The 21,212-nt window shown below is 40.9% G+C and overlaps 1 protein-coding gene across 4 annotated transcripts in view; it reads left to right on the plus strand.

Annotated features, from left to right (window-relative positions):
• The window catches only part of dapk2b (death-associated protein kinase 2b), a 53,273-nt gene continuing 32,061 nt past the window's right edge, over positions 1 to 21,212 (plus strand). The window contains exons 1-2 of one of the 4 annotated variants that reach the window (XM_047033490.1): positions 1 to 190; positions 770 to 916. In XM_047033490.1, the coding sequence (XP_046889446.1) occupies positions 840 to 916 (77 nt within the window). In that variant the 5' untranslated portion in view covers positions 1 to 190; positions 770 to 839. Of the gene's footprint in view, positions 191 to 656; positions 917 to 21,212 lie in introns of those variants that run through there. The other 3 variants (XM_047033492.1, XM_047033489.1, XM_047033491.1) reach the window with 3 other exon arrangements.

The following is a 21,212-nucleotide window of genomic DNA, read 5'->3' on the forward strand; positions in this document are numbered from 1 at the left end:
CTGCCTGTAGATGGCGTGAGTTGCAGTTGTGTGGAAACAAACAAGTGCACGCTGCACAAAATGAAGGAAATTGATTCCAACCAAGAACACTACACAGAACCGCTGCTTGCGCACCGGACGCCACATCTCTTGAGACTGAGAGAAGTAGAGAAAGAATGTCGTTATTCTAATAACAATTTATTTTGATACGGTAAGACACCTTCATTTTTGTAACCTGTTTCTGAGAATTAGGGAGTTCGTCAGTGTGTGGCTTCTAGGTGTAACTTGAGTGGTTGTAAGTAACTGAATACTCGGATCTTTGACCATTTACCAACATTGAACATCTTTTAACAAAAAATATCATCTCAATGGATCTATTTGAAGTTATTTTAAAGAAGTTATTTTTCTTAGTTTTGGTACTGTAGCCTACATAGTTCAGTATTACCAAAAATACCAAAATACCCTAAGTAGGCTACAGCTAAACCAGCTAGTGCTACTGTACGCATTAAATAGTTAACTGTAATATCAACTAGTCATTACTCACTACTTAGTGTTTGTGCCACTTGTAAGTATTTAGACTTGTGAAAGGCAGACTGTTTTCCTTACATGGTCAGGCATTGGTCCAACGTGTCTCTTTTTTGATCCCTAGAGAACCTATGAGAACTGAGGTAGCAAGGTACAATCGCTGTTGTCAGATGGAATGCTGTAGAGCAAGCAGGGACATGTGGTTATACTTGAGTCAGAGCTGAACAGGAACTTAACTTAACTGAACTGTTATCTATTTTCACAGGCCTGAACTAAAGGACAGACAGACAGAAAGAAAGAGCGAAGACATGTTTATGAGGAAATAATCTACATCAATGAGGACATTAGGCATGGATGTATTCAAGCAACAGAAAGTGGAGGACTTTTATGAAATTGGTGAAGAGTTGGGGAGGTAAGTGTGTGGCAAGTGCTAATGACTAGTATTATTCTGTAAAATGTCATTACAATCTTATTACAATACACAGGATACAATGCCATACACTATAAAGTTGTTTAGTGCCAGTCTCACTTAAACTCCTCATGCATCCTGCACTGTGCAATGCCAATGCGTATACTTGGGGACCAAATATCAAACAGTTGGCCTGCTGAAGTTTAGGGGGCAGTGTCAGGGCAGTAAGTGGGTTGAAGTTTATGAACGGAAAAGCTGTAGGGATAAAGTAGCTCCAGAAAACAACTTTTAGGGAAAGGTATAGATGGTAGGAGATACGAATTGCTAAAGACAAATGGTTGTAGCGTCGTATGTCGTAGGATTAAGTTAGACCACAGACATGCTCTGTTTTGAAGTTAAATAAACCTTTTACAAACTAAAAACAATGAACATTGAAAGAAAACATCAGAGTATTCTACAGAAAATAAAAGGAAGGAATAAAATCCTGAAAGTTTTTTTTTATTGTAGAGGGGCGTTTCAAAATAGGTGCGACTATGACTGGAGTTTTTGTGGAGGAGCATGTCTTAACATCTGTCTTCCATCGCACTAAAATTCAACCCGGCTGTTTTGTGTTCCCATGCCGACACACCCTCAGGAGATCTTCTTACTCTTCAATAGTGGCTCCAGCTGTATTTGCATTATTGTTGGAGCGTGGATTGTGTTTCTAGTTTCCACAGGTCAACCTCTTTTGTCCGACGCAGAGCTTCTTTGTGATTCACAATTCAGATATCCATTCTAAAGGAAATGGTGCATACCTCATGATTGATGTCATGTACTTATTTGAAGTACAACTGAGTGCAGTTTGTCAGTAAATGAGTAGCAGAAAAAGTGTTGACGTATTTGTGGTGTAAAACCACACGTTTCATACACAAAAGAGGAAGGCCCATGAGAAAAAGCCTGGTGTCACGGAAGTGTCTGTGAATTTCATCAGCAACTCAGCAGCCACGTCAGGCAGTTAGAGGACAGAAGCTTGTTCCAAAGCCTTTTGTTGCTCTGTGCTCATTGATGACATTTGGAATGAGTGGGTGGGGACCTTGACTCACCTGTGTGGGCCTGTGTAGGCAGGCCACTCTTTCTCAATCATCCCTAGACAGTAGAGGAAATCTTAAGTCTGTGTTCCTAAACATATATGTAGAGGAATGTTGACAGGTATTACTGTGGCTCTATAGCAGTGTTTCTCAACTGGTGGGTCGCGACCCAAAAGTGGGTTGCGAGCTGGTGTGGAGAGGGATGTGTGCTTTGGCTCTGTCCAAAAATAAAACTTTTATTAATTTTGTAGTTACCAAACTTGGTGTGCTTTTATTTTGAAAGGTGCTCAAGGCTTACGCATTCACCGTGAGACACAGAGGAGATAGCCGTCGAGTGATACAGTTAAATGCCACCTTCCAGCCTAACATGAACCCTGTTTGAGCTTAGACCAGTTGAGAAACACTGTTGTATAGTGTTTTAAACACAGTGATTCTTTTAGTTATGGTCATTCTGTGCATTGATACCTAAAACAGGTGCTAGTCATGGTTGGACAGTATATGTGCCTTACAAAGAAAGTGTCACGCTATTTTGATTGATTCAGTGAACTTGAGGCTTGTCAAGGAAATGGAAAGGAGACACTATTGAATGCTTAGTCATTTTTTGACTGGAGCTTGATGGAGTGTTTATATCATATTCTATGTTCATCTGTTGTTGGTGCCCCAATCCATCATGTTGGCTCCAGCTGCCTCCAACCTTCTTGGAGACAAGTGGAGGCTGAGGTGAGCCAACAGCTGAGGTTGAGGAGAAGACTTTTCTGGGACTAAAAGGTACTATGTAAACCATTCGTCTAAACAAACAAGGTGGCCATTGCAAATGCCAACAGACATACATATGTCCATATTTGGTGATGGTTACTATTGTTGTAGAACTATGATACCTTTTTACACTGCTACTGTTCAAATGCATATAGGACATTGGGTACCATAAAGAACAGTGTTGTTGTAACACTGAGGCCCTCATGTATGTACATTTGCAAACGTAACGTTATCAGCGCCATGGTCAACCCGCAGATAGCGCACGCTGTGATACTTCAGTTTACGTCGTATTTACCAAACCTGCAGTTCATTGTACAAGCAGCGCCTTTCTGGGCACACTATACTGTCAATTGCGAGCATTTAGGCCGAATCCCAATACTCCCCCTTACCCCTTCCCCTTAGTTTTGCGCGTTCCCGTGAGAGCTAGTGGTGTCCCAATACTCTTTTGGAGCTAGGGGTAGGGCTAAGACTAAGGGGTATACACCCCTTACAACCAAGTAAGATCGGGAGCTTACTTGAAACCTAGGGCTATGTGAATCCTGCGCGACCGGCAACAATGACGACCAGATCATCCAGAGAGTCCGATAAATGTAATATTTTCGTCTTAATTAATTGATAATTTTTTTTATGAAAGTTTTGTGTTATACACAGTCCTGAACATATATATTTGCAACCATTTTCCAAATCAAAACGTTTCTAAAAATCGCTAGTTTGGTACGCTAATGCTACAGTGTTGAATTGCACAACAGTCCCGCATTTCTCTGACTAGCATGTCTACAGTTTTAAGTAAACTCCATTAGCAGCGAATTTTGTTTAATATCAGTGCATAACACTACTTGCTTTGGAGATATCGATACGTGCTAGACGACGTACCTTTAACCAGGGCGTCCCATTTCCTAGGGCTATGTAGCCCTTACCCCTTACTTTCGAGGGCCAAGGGCTAGGGGTACATTAAGGGGGAGTATTGGGATTTGGCCTTAAACTCTCTATCATTGATCAGCCACCAACGTCAAAACAGCGAAAACAAAGATTTAGTGAGAACGAAATTGATGTGCTTGTTCATGAGGTAACAGTGAATTTAAAAAGGCTGGACACCGACACAAAAAATGCCATCTGGACCAAAATGACAAATTCCAGTAACTGTAATATTGCATGGCTGCTAAATCTGTAAACCGTAATGATTTTGTGTTCACTCAACGGAAAAAGTGTGATTCTTGTGGCAAAAATCCTTTCAGCTCGTCTCCTTGGCCTATGTCTTCGTTTTGCTCAGATTACTGATGCCATTTCACCAGGAGGCATATGAGAGGAAACCCACATCCTGGTCTACACCTGCTTTTAAGAGGCGCAGAATTTTCACCGCAAATTAGAGGCGTGCTTTCACAGGCGGTTTTTGTACATACCGCGGAATACATAATTAGGCACACTTTATGCATTCCCTCCCATCTTTTTATGGGAAACTCCCACTTTCCCCTTGACCCTCCTGTGAATGCATATGCATGACACGGAAAAGGACACCTGAATCTTGCAGGTGTCCATTTCAAGACCAAAGGACATGCAGTCCAACGTTTGACGTTGTTTGGATGAGTGCTTCGAGATCCCTAAAAAATACTTTGCCGCTAGTTTTGCTTTAGATCACTTTCAGCCATGTTGCCCTGGCACTATGGATCTAAATATCAACGCGTTGAACTGAGGTCCACTAAGCATGTGAGTCAATGATCTCACGCGATACTGTGTGAAGTTGAAATGGTGTGTATTGCTCTGATGAGTGGTTAATGAAAATGAAATATTCCGTTATTTCTGAAGTCATTAAAGAAATGTGGACAACGCTGATAAGGCCAGGGGCCTGTACTACGAATCAAGATTTGGCGTTAGCAAGGTAACTTCAGGTTCAACCCAGGGTTTTCTGTACTACAACGGTGGATCACTTGTTACCGGGGTAGAACCCCATGGTAACACATAGGGCTGGGCGGTATGACGGTATATACCGTGCGACGGTAGAAATGTCTACCGGGAGAGATTTGGCTATACCGTTTCAACCGCGGTATACTTTATACTATATTTTTGTATTACACGTGTCAATTAAATGTCTGGTTGTTGTATTGTATATAAGCCATAATATAAATCGCATTCTTGCGATATTCAGAATTGTAGTTTAACTTCTATTTGATTTGCTATTTTCGTTTGACCTGAAGCACATTTGCGTTGGTCTGACGGCAATTTCGATGTGGAATGTATTTTGTCAAAGCGGACCACATTCATGCCGATGCTAATTACTTATATATTTGATGTCCCATTCTGCAGACCTGTAACCAATTCGATTTGTTGTCCAAGTTTTATGTCTCGCGCTGTAAAATTCTTGTTGTAAAATTACACTGGTTGCGTTGCTAGCATTCTTGATCAAGGACAGGGGTCGACAACCCAAAATGTTGAAAGAGCCATATTGGACCAAAAAACTATTCGGTCTGGAGCCGCAAACAAATTAAAAGCCTAATATAAGCCTTATAATGAAGGCAACACATGCTCTTAGTGTTTATATTAGCTATATTAGCCTATTATCAAAATGATAAGTAGGCTACAAATACCTAATGAGCATTCATTAAAAAAGCTAGCTAGCTTCCGTTACCTAGCAACCTAGCATAACACTCGTAGCAATGCTACTTCCTGCTAGTGTTACTTGTTAGCCTCCTCATTGTAAAATTTGAAGCCATATGATAAAGATTCCATAGTCAATAATAGAGATAGGTACTTTATTAACCCCCGAACGCAAATTATTGTGTCCAGGACAGCTAGCTAGAAAGCTCACGCAGTCCAGAAAATCTTTAATCGATAAGTTGGATATTGTAGCTACAGTACAGTTTGAGTCTTTTGTTTTTAACTCAAGTGTTGTCTCATGTGAGGCAGTTGTTTTTGTTTGTAATAAATAATAGTGTGATGATGTACGGTATGGTTATTTTGTACCATTTCTTAATTGAATTTACAGAACAATTACTATACCGTGATATATACCGTAACCGTGATATAAAATTACTCATACCGCGATAGAAGATTTTGGCCATATCGCCCACCCCTAGTAACACATGCTGAACGGCTAACCTGATCGGGAGCAGGTTAAGTTGGAGATCAGATCAACCGGTATAAAAACCCCGCCCACTAACTCATTCTTGACGATCATGTCGTCACCGTTCATAGAAGATCCTGTGGAGCTTGGTGCGCGGATAGTGAGAGGTGCACTCAGAAGAGGCAGAACACTTAGAGACCGACCAAAACCCTTTCGCATTCCCTCATGAGTATCTTTCTGAAAGATATAGATTCTTAGCAGAGGGATTTACGTATATTGCCAGCTTCTTGAGACGTATGTTTCCAATGCGATGCATTGAAGCTGTGCACTCAGTCCCACAGACTGAATGCATAGTGTCTAGTTATTTCGCTATGGGTAGTTTTATAGTGTGGGTGATGCGGAGAACCTGAGCAAGAACACCGTCTGCCGCGCAATTTTCAACGGATTTTCTTTAATGGTTGTTGCCACCATTTTCTGATTAATGGAGTGATGAAAAAGAGATATCCAAAGTGCCCTTTGTAAAAACTTTGGACTCTAATATGTTGACAAAATGAAACTCAATGTTCTGATTTCTGTTCTGGAAATGTATGCAAATTATATCATATTTGGCTCCAGGGGGAGGCCCCGGTGACCCGCTTCCGGGCAGGGGCAACTGAGAACCATTGTTGTTTTTCTTCATGGTTGGTTTTTTGAGCCATTTCATAATAATTTCAGTTAATCAAATAGCTGCAAGACCCAGTGAAATGTTATAGGCTAGCTAGCAAATTAACGCTAGCATCACTAGCTAACAACATTACTAATTCAACTTTGGTTGTGTAACCGAGCTCTTTGTAAGTTTGTTTTAGATATGATTGTGTGGACAATAAGACACGGACGCGGGCTCTTTTCATAACGTGTATTTTACCACTGCTTTTCTTGACGAACAGCCCTCGCTGATTTCACGTAATGCTTTCAGCAGCCTACGGCAACTCCCGAGGGACAAAACACCTGTCCGTTGTCACATAGAAAGGTCTGCTACAGTAGGTTTTTCTCAGAATTTGCAAGCTAGCTAAACTTATACTATATCTAAAATCACTTTGTAGACAACAATGGATTCTGCCACTAAATGAGTGACTTGGCTTTAAGTTGGCTATTGGCTATTAAGTTAAGGGCATTAGTTTAGTTAAATAAGTGTTGTTTGGAGTTCTATTGTTGTGTTTGTTCTGTTTTGATATGTGTAATGCTATGGTCTATAGTCAAAATAATTTGAGTGTTCACCTTGATTGCAAATGTTGTCTAGTTAGATCGGTATCCAAGCTGTCCGCCACGTGAGTGTGTCTGGGCAGGCACAACGGCAACGTTCTTGGCTTAAAACTGCGGCTTATACTGTTACGCTTCACATACACAAAGGGCTCATTCTGGGGGTTTGCGGGTTATGGGGGGGCTCAAAATTGTTCTTTGCCCAGGGCCTCCAATTAGCTAAAACCGCCCCTGCTCATAAATCGGATGTTTTTTGGGTTAACTTTCATTAAAATAATTCCTTTGTTAATAATTTGTTACACAGAACTTTATTATATTAATCATAAATGATTCACACCTTCACATGAGTTCCCTTGTCCTGAGACCTGCTTTCTTTCCTGCCTGTTTCTACATGTTTGTCCACCTCACCTGTTGATTCAGCTGGCTCTTTCACAGCAGCATGTTGGATGCTGTCTTCCTCTCCTACTCCTCAATGCCTTATGATGCGTTCACACTGCAGCGTTTTTACCGCTCTGCACCGCTGGCCTTCCCACAGTGAACCACGCTCGGGGGCGTGTTAGACAGATTCATTTAGAGCTTCACTTAGTTCTCTTAAATCACTGTTGTAGTTCGTATAATGTCATGGCAAATGCGCAGTCAAAATACAACTTTTACACACATTAAGCAAAAATCCGACACGCTTTCTAGATCTGGCATGATCTTATCTAGAGCACACAATAGGTTCTTTTTCCACACTTTTTTTAGGCTGAGTGAAAGATTAAATGCCACCCGCGCTCTGTAACGGGTCTTGTTCCGGCTGGAAAAAAAGATGCATCGGACATAAACGTTGACATGTGTAACCTTTTATTATATTACTCGAAATCTCTGCAAATCAATCGCTAGATTATGACTTGCCACTACACATTCACTGTATGGATACCGAGTGGCTGCCAGCCAGCATTTCAGCGTTGAATGTCAATCAGGTGCCGGGTGAGCTAGCTAGACTATGCAGCTAGCACAGAAAAAAAGTTACGTAATGTGAAGAAACTGAATTAAAGTACAAAATACAACACACCAGGCAGACGCCGACAACTTCAGCAACCCTGCGCCAGACATAATTTTTTTTGTTTACGTCTCTGTAATTGAACATGCATGTATCATACAATACTGGGTATGAAGACACAATTACGTTACAAGAAACAAGAAACCAACCCGGATGGCCATCGCTGGCGTTTTCACGCTCCTCATTTACATTATGTTGAGAAAATCCAACTTTAGCTCGCCTTCCCACAATGCCCTACGCGGGCGTCAACGCCTGGTTTCATTGAAAATGAATTGGTAGCCGACGCCCCGCTCTGCCCGCCCCGCTGCAATGTGAACGCACCGTAACAAATCTCTCTTTCTCTCCCTGACCCTGTCTTTCTGCTTTAAACGCACTGGTCGAAGCCTTAATTTTTTTTTTTTACAATTTCTGCATATATGCATGTAGCAACGTTAGTGATAACTATTTAGCTGGTCGGCTCCATGACGCCGCGTAAGTAGGGCTCGTGAGACTGCTCACCAAAAGAACGAAGGGGAACCCATTTGTCTAGCAGATTAAGACATGTTCGTAGGTACATAGCGAAAAGTAGTCTCAGCTTTCCTAGACTTTTATCTACGCTTCTAATGCGGCTCGCTGTTATCGCAGTCTGTCTTACTAGAACGGTGGATCTACGTCGTTGCTGACGTTGTGATTGTGTGTGTGTGTGTGTGAGGGGGAGAGAGAGAGAGAGACGCATGTGTGACAGAGACGTAGGGAGAGCAGGGAAAGGAAATGCAGCTTAACGAATACACTGCATGTTTTAAATAGCATAAAAAAAAAATATATAACGAAACACAATATGTAGCAGCCGGTATTGATTCTGTGGCGCACCGCCACAAATTAGTCACTGCAGTATCTATAAGTCCAATAATCTTTGTCTGTGTGGATCTAAAAAAGATAGGAGGATACATCAATCGATCAAGCGACATCTTAATCACCGAATGCATACATCATGGGGTTTGTAAATTGATGATTCGGGCCATATCCTCGGTCGGATTCTTGAGGCATGGATATAGTGAGCCGCAAACGAGCATACAGCAAGAATAATGTTCTTCTGAATGTTCTCTCGACTGGTTGTCCGTGTCTTATGTCTCTGCGAGAATCAATTATAGTTCCAGGAATCTGTGTGTGTGTGTATATGTGTGTGTCTCATCGACATCACTGATTGCAACACAGGCACTGTGCACTAGTCAGTTACAATAAACAAATATAAAGGGTTTGAAATTTTAAAAGCATCATACCAACAAGCTGTCTATTTGCAAGGGTTAGAATTCCATTGTGATTGTAGAGAGATTATGCAAAATAGGCTTTATCAAAATGGGAAATGAAACACGGCAGTTGCATGTTAATTCGTGTTTTACATTTATTTCAGTACTGCGTACAGAAACCCTGACAAGGTGACACGGTATAGTGATAGGACTGCTAATCAGCAGATCTCACACTGAAGATGTGTTGAAGTGCAAAAATGAAATCTTACAAGACTGGGGAGTCAGGTGGCTGAGCGGTTAGGGAATAGGGCTAGTAATCTGAAGGTCGCCAGTTCGAATCCCGGCTGAGCAAAATGACGTGTCCTTGGGCAAGGCACTTCACCCTACTTGCCTCGGGGGAATGTCCCTGTACTTACTGTAAGTCGCTCTGGATAAGAGCGTCTGCTAAATAACTAAATGTAAATGTAATGTAAGACAAACGGGTGCCACTGTTCCTGGGAGTAGAGTGCTAAAATGTACATCCCAGGGTTTTTATGGATTGATATCGTGTATTTATTGCCAATAGTAGATAGCAGTGGGACAGAGGCCAATGCAGAAACAGGACATTCCTACTGTGATGGGTGAAAATGTGCTTGTTTGGAGCAAAACTTGATGAAGGGAACTCCAACCTGGGACCCAGAACATTCCTGGAGTTCTCTCCCTAACAGGGCTGTCCTGTAATAGTCAAGCACCGCACTGGGACAACCGAGCCTACTCTTCCAGTGTTTCCCACACATAGACTAATTTGTGGCGGTGCGCCACAGAATCAACACCGGTCGCCACACATTGCGTTTCGTAAAACTTTTTTTTTTATCGCTATTTAGGTTAAAACACGCAGCGTATTCGTTCAGCTGCATTTCCTTTCCCCTGCTCTCCCTCCGTCTCTCTGTTACTGATGCGTCTTTCCCACATATGCACACAGTCACAACATCAGCACATGTTAGCAACAATGCATACAGTACATATGCCGTTCTAGTAAGACCGACAGCTATATCAGCGAGCCTTCAGCATTAGTGCCGTAGCTAAAAGTCGAGGAAAGTTGCGGCTACTTTTCGCTAGGAACCTTACTCACATTTACATTTGGTCATTTAGCAGACGCTCTTATCCAGAGCGACTTACAGTACTCGAAGTTTCCCCTTCGTTCTTTTGGTGAGAAGTCTCAAGAGCTAGCTACTTACTCTGCGTCATGGAGCCGACCAGTTAAATAGTTGTTTAGCACTAGCGTTGCTACATGCATAATGCAGAAATGATATGTTAGTTGTTGTTCATTTGTGAAGGTGTGATCATTTTGGATTAATATTTAATGTAACAAATTATTAACTGTGTAACGAATTATTAACGAAGGAATTATTACGACCCCCCCCCCCCCCCCCCCCCCCCCCCCCGGTCTGACAACCCCCACCCCTCCCCGCCACAATTAGATTTCTAATCTGTGGGAAACAATGTCTTCTATAAACATGTCCCTTTAATTATACCACAACAAAACCACATTGCATATAAGACAGTACTGACTGAGACATCCAAAAACTGAAAGAAAGAAGCTAGCCATCTGCATCAGTTTTGTTGGCTTTGACTGTTGCAGTGCGAATTCGAATATAAAGAATATTTTGAGTTGTGAGGACTGAATATTTTCAAGCCTCACAGTAATTTCAATAGACAGTGACATCAATTCTATTCTTAAAGAAACTAATGACAGATGTGCTTTGTAGTACTACCAACCCACACAGCCTTTTTAGGATCCTCAACTCCTGCAGATTTGTAAGTCACGGGGTGGGCTAACTGGGGTTTGGTCAGTTGTGAAATTGGCTCTGTTATGCGGTCCCAGAGGTTCTCGTGGATGAGACTTAAATATTGACCGGCGCCGCTGGTCCAAGCACTCCCCCAACCTTGAACTGGGGTTAATAATCTTCAGCTGTTGGAAGTGAAAACTCCACTGAGACCTTGTGCTGTCAGCCCCACTGGGCAGCTTAAAGCTAAGACAGCTGGCGTGCCTGTTATGGACTAGGAATACCACTCCACCGTGCGCAAATTGACATGTATTCATTTTATTCATTTAGCAGATGCTTTTATTTCTTTAGATTCCAAATTAGAATGGGTTTAGTTTCCCACGCTTAACTAAAAAACCGGACACTTCATATTGTGTATGTCCTCTTTATAACCCAACGGAGTGTGGTGTTTGTTGACGTTGTTTGGATAAGCATTTGGACATTAAATAATGAAAATAAATCTTCCCTCTGAGCCATCTTGAGTTGACTGAGCTGCACTAAGCTAGTTCTCGCAAGCCGAAATAATTTGGATATAGCGAGCCTAAAAAAGGTAGCCTGATGTTGTCATATTCATAATTCTAGTCAGAATATGAGTCTGATACTGCTCCATTGGGCTGTGATTATGGGGCGTGTTTCAACCGAAAAAATATGCCTCTTTGCTCAATTGGATATACATACAACCAATCGACAACCATGTTTGTTGAAAACAAATTCAACCTAAGCGCTCTTTGGTGACGTGGTTGATTACGTTACTGTTGATCATCTGTCCATCATCATATAAGCCCGCCCTGACAATTTGATTGGTACGAACAGCTCTGGTTCGGGCATAGTTGCGCCCCAACGGAACAATGCCAGCCCAAACTTCCCAACCTCAAATATTGTGGGGGGGCTAAGTTCGGCTGGCACCCAGGCTATAAAAAAGGTTTAAGACATAAATAATATTGTTCATGTCAATGCGATAGAGAAACTCCACTATTTTACTGATGAAATACTGGCCAGCTAACTAAGAAAAGGACTATAAAGTGGATTGTTTATTTCAGTAGGTATTGCTGGAATTATTATCTACAATTGTTACTGTGTAGACTAATGGCTCTGTGGCCTTATTCACAAAACATCTTAAGGCTAAAATTAGCTCCTAACTTTAAAATAATGGACGTGTCAGACCTAATTTTAGGACAAAGTGACCAGCTCCCAAATCTGTGAAAAATTAGGGGTAGTAAGAGGACTCCTAAATCACTAAGACCAAATCACAAAAAGTCCTAAAACATTTTGTGATAGTGAGCTTTTGAAAAAGTATCGTTGGGTTATGATTGTAGTAGAGTTTATGCATATTCCCTATTTGCGAGATGCACATGTAAGAGGCTGAGAATGATCTAAATCTTATTTAATTAGTGACACAACCTACAACTGAACATCTTTATTTGAATATGGCAAAATGTTTATTTTTAAAACAACATGCAACATAATACCTTGTTCTACAATATTTCTATGATGACATAATTGACAGAGATCCATCCCCTATTAGCCCATCACTGTGTGCATAGTTAGTAAGTTTGTTGCATCCATAGCAACAAGGTCAACCCCGCCCTTTGTCTTAATTTAAGATTTCTCCCATTCATTCCTTAGTAAAAGTTGGTCTCAGCAGCTTTATGAATATGTTTTAGGAGGAAACTCCTAGCTAAGAACTTTTATTGCTATTTAGGAGAACTCTTAGTGGTTAGATAAAAGGTTTTGTGAATACGGCCCCAGGACCACACAAAGTCAACTGTTTAGCCTAGAAAGACCACAGGGATTTGATCTCAATTGCTTAAGGCATCAACACTTCCTGGACAACCTTAGCAAAGGTTGCAATCCATTAACGGGCATTTGACAGAACAATTTTTGTACGAATATAGTCTTCTTGGACAGTTGTTGTGTCTTAATTATGTGAATGCGATACAGAAAAGCCAAGACTATTTTACAGCATTGCATGGCGCAAAGGAAAAACGTTTATGTAAACATAGCAAACACCTCTTAGGCAGAACTGTACATGAAAGCACTGTATGGTGAATTAGGCCTACAATGACAACTGGCTAAACCATTGTGCATGCAATTACTTCTGTTACCTCTCTATTAATTACAGGAATCCCTGTCTGTCTGTGTGTCTGTCTGTGTGTCAGTATGCGTGTCTGTCTGTTTACAAATTAGAATGAGTTTAGTTTCCCTCGATCAGAGACAGAACCGGGCACTCTGTAAAGTTCATATCAAGTTCAAGTTCATAAAATGTCTACTCGCAAACCGGGCACTATGCAAAGTTAATGTTTTGCAGGTGTCCTTTTTATAATCCAACGGAGTGCAGTTGGCTACCACGATTGAACTAATGCTATTAACAAAGGCATTCGCAATTAAATGAAACTAAGCGTGGGCTAGTAAGGAAAATAGGGACATTTTCGGTTTAGTTATTTAGAAGCAAATTTGTGTTGGGCAACAGTCGATATTTAGCTGCTTTCAAAGGGGCTGGCTAGCTAACAGAACGACAATATAAAGTGGATATACTTTATAGATCATGAACTAAATGTTTAGATGTTTGGGCTGGTAAGACAATTTAACAGAGAATCAATATAGTACATTTTGATTAACATGACATAAGCAATTTATAACGCAGGAAACAGCAGACAAATTAAGGCTAGCCATAGGGCTGCACGATTAATCGAATTTTTATCACGATCACGATTTCGGCTTCCCACGGTCAAATTCACGTGATCGAGCGATATTTTAAATGCGTCATTCCGTTAATAGAACGCTCCGTATCAAAGTTATTTTTTGGAAAGCCAATCTAATCTTCGACATCGGCTGCGGCTTCTATTCAGTCTCTTTACCCCGTTGCCTTCTGGCAGGCGTTACCGCAGCATCCGGTCGCGCACACGCAGACTGGACAACAGTTTCTACCCAAGGGCCATCAGGCTTCTGAATGGACACTGATATGGACAATGATTTACTGCACACTAGTCACTTATACACTGTCACTTTCAGCTACTGGTTGCACTATCAGTAACATTGCACTACTGTACCTCACTATACCTCGCGACCAGGCTCCTGTATGGTCACTGACTTAGTCACTGATCTGCAAATTTGCACTAGTGTACTGTATTCCACTTAGATTTGAATAGGTTATAGGGTTGAAATAGGTTTTATGTGCATTTAGGGTTAGTATAGTGTACTACTTATTATAATCTGTAATTTAGGAAGTTATGTATTAGGGTTAGTATAGTCGATTTATTTATTGCCATCTGTATATTTAGGAAGTTTCACTTATTTAAGCTCAGCATAGATGTAAATTATGTTCCGTGTACTTATATGTTATGTTATGCCAGGTGCTTGCGTTGTCTTGTCTTAAGAATTTCAGTGCCCAGTCTAACCTTGTGTTGTTCTGTGTACCTGACAAATAAAAGACTTGAACTTGAACAGCTGCATGAAACGACCAGCGAAGGTTGCCGCTTGCAGTCAGGGAGGAGTTATAAACGGCTCTTTAAAGTCGGAACATTTGTCATTTTATGTATTGGGCTATGATAAACTCTTTATCCAATCTCTAGGCTGCAGCCGGCTACGGCGCTGCATGGGGTCAAATACACCTCATGTCTGATCTATGGATGGGCATAATTTATCGATCATTAAGAATTTAGTCGATGACATTATTTGTTCATCGATAAAACTAATGTGTGTTCTGTTGCGTAGTGTGAGTCTTGAAGGAATGCATGGATTTCGCTATGTGGCAGCAAGTAAACATTTTACCAAAACGCCACATGCCTACTTACCGACGAGTTTCCATGTATTTCAAAAGTAAACATGAAGAGGTCACGGCGAAGTGTAGCGTGAGACCATATTGAATAAAAAATTAATTTGTTCACTGCCAACACTGCAAAGCTGAGTATAAATAAATACAACTCCTCCACGACTCAAATGATGTACCATTTGAAGAACGTAAATCCGACCCTGGCTAGTGGCGGTGCATCCTGCTCTCGGTGCAAGCACGGAGGAGCTGCGATGCACAACGAGCAGAGAAAATTACCCAACGGATCTGCAAGTCCATCGAGATGGATATGCTACCCTTAAGTATTGTTGAGGGCGAAGGTTTTTATGAAGCTTTGTTAATTAGCCGGAAAAAAACGAGGGCCAGTTGTGTTTGAGCACAGGCTTCTAGCTGCTTCTAGGAGTTACAGAAATAGTTGTTTTTCTTGTAATAGCTACAGATCTCAATGCGGAAACACGCTGTTTTTTCTACTTTCACTGCATTTTAATATAGCCTATAAATGGTGAATTTTAATATAAAAATGTTAATGATTAATCGAAAATCGATCGTTAATTCTCCCAACGATCGATTAAGACAATTTAGTCGAATGCCCATCCCTAGTCTGATCACAGATGTTCCCTGCACCACGCAGCTTAGTTTCTAGATGTAGACTGTTACAGAGGACAGAGGCCCCGTCCACACTAGCCCGAGTAAATTTAAAAACGCATACATATGTCTGCGTTTGCAGCTCCCGTTCACACTAATACGGCGTATTCGGACACTGAAAACGGAGCTTTTCGAATACGCTCTCCTAGCCGCAAACATTTGGAAAACGATATGAAAACGCCAGTGTGGACGGAGATCGTTTGTTTTTTATTGATTGTATATTTTGAGTTGTATTCACATCCATTCTGCAGGTACAATGCATTGTGACAATCAAATTTGATTAGGTTAAAATCAACAAATAATCTGATCTCAATATTGATCAAAATAATCGTGATGAGCATTTTGGCCATAATCGTGCAGCCCTAGCTAGCCAACATAATAATTTGCATGAATGTACTATGGCTGTAGCCTTTCCGGCTGAACAGATGCGATTCACTCTCAATAACTGATGTTAAAAATATATATTTTTTCCAAAAAACACCTTCCAAAACACTAAGAGCTGAATAAAGCAAACAAAGAATAAACATTAGACATGTGACTGCAAATTGCATACAAATGTCCATAAATGTATAATCTGCAAACGTATATATAAATGGCTACACCATAAATAGCATTATGCAGGCTCATATGAATAGATGCCTTATAGTAAATATGAATTATGTATCCAACAATAACAATATTTAATGCAGTTAAAAGCATCGCCAAAAATCGTTTTAAACAATTAACAAGCTTATTTCAAAGTGCTATAATGTTACATATGACCTGTATGAATTTACTAATTGTTTTAATTGCAACAATCTCCTTTTAAAATGCAATAAGGACTAAATGACAACTGAATTGCTATGAGATATATTGAAAGCTGACGATCTCAATTCAGAGAGAAAAGACTAAAACATAAAAATTACCAAATAAGGGCCTAATTTCCTGTGAAAAATCGCTTGGACGTTTAAACCTAGAGAAACGGGGCAATATTACTACACTGTGGTATGAATGTGTCAGTAACAATGAATCACACACTCTAAATAATATATCGCTGATGTACCATCTGCATGCGAGCGACCCACTAACAGGAGATCGATACAATAAACACAGTCTCTCAAAGATTAGAAGACAAGTGAGCTTCACTCACTGGTAGCATTTAATGGTGCGTCACATGAAAAGTGCGCCAACATATACAAAGCGTGCGCCTGCTGAACTTCATTTCACGAACTTCAAAATAAAGGCATGTCGGATAAGTAACAGATGCTGTTATAAAACAAATAAATACAATGTAAATATTGAGAATTCAGCGAGAAATGTTAATAAACCAAACCATAAACAAATAAAGAGTTTTTAGCTCAGGTTTAGTAAGAGTCCCCTTTAGTAAGGTATTCCATTACCAGACCGCTTTCTATGGCTGGAAATAAAGGAGACGGCCCACTCCAGAGATGGGGAGAAATAATGGTCTTTTACAAGAGCATTGGCAGTTTGTTTAAAATATTGAGAAATTGCTTTCATGATGTGCATAAGTGACTAGAATAGATTAGGTTGCACAAGTACTTCAGAGATTACAAAGAATTTCAATTGTGATTCTGGTACCAAAGCCACTAAGAACCATCACCAGCTACATCACGGGCACTGCAATCTATAGTAATCTGTGTCTTTGTCTTTAATTTGTGAAATCGTAAGCACCAACTGCATCATGGGCACTGTGCACTAGTTAACATAATGCTTTCAATAGGGCTGGCCTTTCAGAGATGTCTCAAGGGCTGAAATGTCCTGTAGATTGTTTCAATAGAAAGAACATTTGAGATGCTGCACTACTCCACTCCAGACCCTGAAATGTGTGTGTGTGTGTGTACATGTGGGTGTACTTGCGGGTGTGTTTATGCATGAAGGCTTGCCTCAGGGCTTGAAGTCCATGGTCCTTTTTTTGGTTTCTATGAACTGAGCTCATCGTCTTATCTTATCCCTCAGCTTGATTGCACTCTGCTTCTCCCTGCCTCACTCCCCCCTCCGGTCCCTTTCTCTCTGCTGGCCTTGACCGGGGGACTAACCCCCAAGATTATCACGCTAGATAACTTACAGTTTTGAATAACTATAAATTGTAGGCAGTGGTGTATAGTCACAAAGTAGAAATTGTGTTACTGTAACCTACTTAAGTGTTTTTTTTTAATAACTGTTCTTTACTTTACCATTTATATTTGTTTACTTTCACTTTTACTTCACTACATTTTCCAAAGAAAAATAAGCAGCTTATTGCTGCCACACTAGAAAAAAAAAAGATCAGTATGACGTTATAACGTGATATGTTTCTTATTATAACAAGATAACGTGAAACTTCATCACGTTGTAACAAGAAACCTATCTTGTTATAACAAGAAACCTATCACGTGAAACATTTCACGTTATAACGAGATAGCTGATCTTGTTATAACGTGAAACAATCACGTTATTTCAATAGTTCGTATCTGGTGTGCAGAGAAAAGATACATTGAGGAACATGGCTCATTTACAAGACTTGGTTAAGTTTTACTTCATGCTTGGGCTGAGACATGGCGAAATGTTGCTGTTATTGAGCACGGTGGATGATATTGCGTTAAGTATGAGTAAATTAAGAATAATTTTTAAAGGCATGGGGCTGTACAGAAGGAATGAGTCTGACCCTCTGGAGGTAGCATCATTCAGGGTTTTTCCTGGGTCAAAATGGGTCTTTGATTTGTCATTGGCGCTTGGGAAAGCGGCTTTGGCGCGCGCCAAAATGTTCTCTATGTAGGAAAAACCCTGTCATTTCTCAATGATCAGCTGGAGGGGCATGGGAGGCTTAGGCCGAATCCCAATACTCCCCCTTACCCCTTCCCCTTACCCCTTCCCCTTGGCCCTCGAAAGTAAGGGGTAAGGGCTACATAGCCCTAGGAAATGGGACGCCACTTGGTTACAGGTACGTCATCTAGCACGTATCGATATCTCCAAAGCAAGTAGCGTTATGCAGGTATTAAACGAAATTCGCTGCTAATGGAGTTTACTTAGAACTGTAGACATGCTAGTCAAAGAAATGCGGGACTGTTGTGCAATTCAGAACTGTAACATTAACGTACCAAACTAGCGATTTTAGAAACGTTTCAATTAGGAAAATGGTTGCAGATATATATGTTCATGACTGTATATAACACAAAACAAGACTGTCATAATTTTTTAATCAATTAATTAAGCCGATAATATAACATTTATCGGACTCTCTGGATGATTTGGTCGCCATTGTTGCCGGTCGCGCAGTTTTCACATAGCCCTAGGTTTCAAGTAAGCTCCCGATCTTACTTGGTTTTAAGGGGTGTATACCCCTTAGTCTTAGCACTTCCCTTAGCTCCAAAAGAGTATTGGGACACCACTAGCTCTCACGGGAACGCGCAAAACTAAGGGTAAGGGGAAGGGGTAAGGGGGAGTATTGGGATTCGGCCTTAATGGATACAAGCTACTAGGGATGGAAATTTGACATGATTTCACTATTCGAATAGTATTTGAAATGATTTTCGAATATCCGGATAATCTATTTTTTATTAATGCTGCTGCGGTTCGCTATGTGGCCTAATTAGCCTGACATGACGCAAATCACAGGCCTACATTAAACATATGAACCACCACACATTCTGGCAATAATTGCGACTGTTAAAATATTAGATTAAATAAGGATTAAATAAAGAAAACGAATGAATGATGCATGTATTTATTGAACATGACGCAAAGACAATTAACTTTTACCGGGGTCAGTTGAGGTGTCTAGGACTATGCGCTTTCTCAGCAAGGTTGCCACTGCTTTCTTGAAGTCCCCAACATTTCGGGACTGCAGAGGGATTAGGTGCCTTGTCAGGAGGCTGTGTGTCACGGGGTGCTCCATGCTTATGCACACATGGGTCTCGCTGCACAATGCGGTAGTAGCACACTTTAGAGACTGGAGTGCGGGTATGATGTCTTCGATCGTTTGCCAGTTGTCATCCATGAGCTCCAGGGTCCTGGCATCACCAGTTTAGTGATGGTTCTGTCTGAGAGGGTCGCTGCCACTGCCCATCTCTGCTCATGGAGACGCTCAAACATGCTGAAGGAGCTTGTGTAAAGGCAGATTTTGCTGCTGCTGTTGGACTGACTCCCACTCCAACATGCCCTGGTTGGCCAACACAATGTTACTGGCGTTGTCATGGACGCAGGCTGTCACTTTGTGCGCTATGCCCCACTCTTCTGTCGCTGCTTTAAGTTGGGAAGCTATGTTTAGTGCTGTGTGCCTTTTGTCGGAGCTGCGCATCTGTAGCACTGTGCTCCTAACTTCCCAGTCCGGGGAGATGTAGTGACAGGTGATGGTTGTGTATGACTCGGTTGTCAGAGCAGTCCACGCGTCTGTAGTGATAGCCACATTTTCTGTGACTTCAAGCTCCGCTTTTAGCTTTTGGGCCCTCTCAATTGTATTCTGGTTCCAGGAATTTCATCAATTCTCGAAAGCCCAGTCCTTCCACAAAGCTCAATAGTAGCATGTCTTTAGTTATCATCGTCGCGATCAACTGCGTGATGTGCTCGCTTCTTGTGGGGTCACAGCTGCGCTTCGAGGTAGAAAATGAGGTGATGAGGGGCTGTCTGTCCTGCGAGTACGACAAAGTAGTTTCTCTGTTTCAACCTCATATGGTTCTGCATTAAACTGGTGGACTTGTGGTACACTAGTTTGACATTACATATTTTACATTTAACGTTCTTGTGGTCATCAACTTCATCGAAATACCGCCACACATCGCTCCGCTTACTAGCCATTTTCCGTATTATTTTTTTTGAGCGCGAAATGACAGGAGGCTTGCTGCAGAACGCAGGGTCACGTAGCCTATACTAGCCTACCGTTTTCAGCATTTCTAACGTCACAACTATTAGAATTCACGACACATGGAAAGCAGATTTTACATTAAATTTAAAGGTTTTTCATTTAAAGATATATTTTTTTTAATTTTAATAAAAAAACGCTCATAATTATTCGAAAACAGTATTTGAATACAAACTTACTTTAGGATATTTGGATATCCAATTAACCACGCCCATCCCTACAAGCTACACCATCTAAACTGCATCCAAGCTGGGTATGTTGTGACCCAAAGTACAGTGAGGCATTTGTTAAAGTTTCTAGACCCCCGTGGTGTTGAGCAAAGATGGATACATCGCTCGAGGCGACTTATGGACAGTGCCCTCCACAATTATCTGCACTCCTGTTTAAGATTTGGTCGTGGATTTCAAAAAATTCTCCTTAAAAATTAAAAACAGAGAACCCAAATGCAAATAAAGAGAAAAATCCAACCCAAATGCAAAAAAAGAGAAAAATCCAACCTTTCATTTAAGTACATTACTTCGTTGGTTTAAAAAAATCACACATTTAGAAGAAAAGAAATCATAAATTTAGAAAAAATAAATGAAATCATGTGTCCCACAATTATTGGCACCCCTGATGTTAATACTTTGTACAACCCCCTTTTGCCAACAAGACAGCACTTAATCTCCTCCTATTATAGTTCACAAGATTGGGGAACACAGAGAGAGGTATAATTGACCATTCTTCTTTGCACAATCTTTCTAGATCATCCAGTGTCCTGGGTCCTCTCTTATGCCATCTCCTCTTTAGCTTGCCCATAGGTTTTCGATTGGGTTGAGGTCTGGGGACTGAGAT

This window comes from Hypomesus transpacificus, chromosome 14, assembly GCF_021917145.1.
Source record: "Hypomesus transpacificus isolate Combined female chromosome 14, fHypTra1, whole genome shotgun sequence".
Lineage (NCBI taxonomy): Eukaryota > Metazoa > Chordata > Actinopteri > Osmeriformes > Osmeridae > Hypomesus > Hypomesus transpacificus.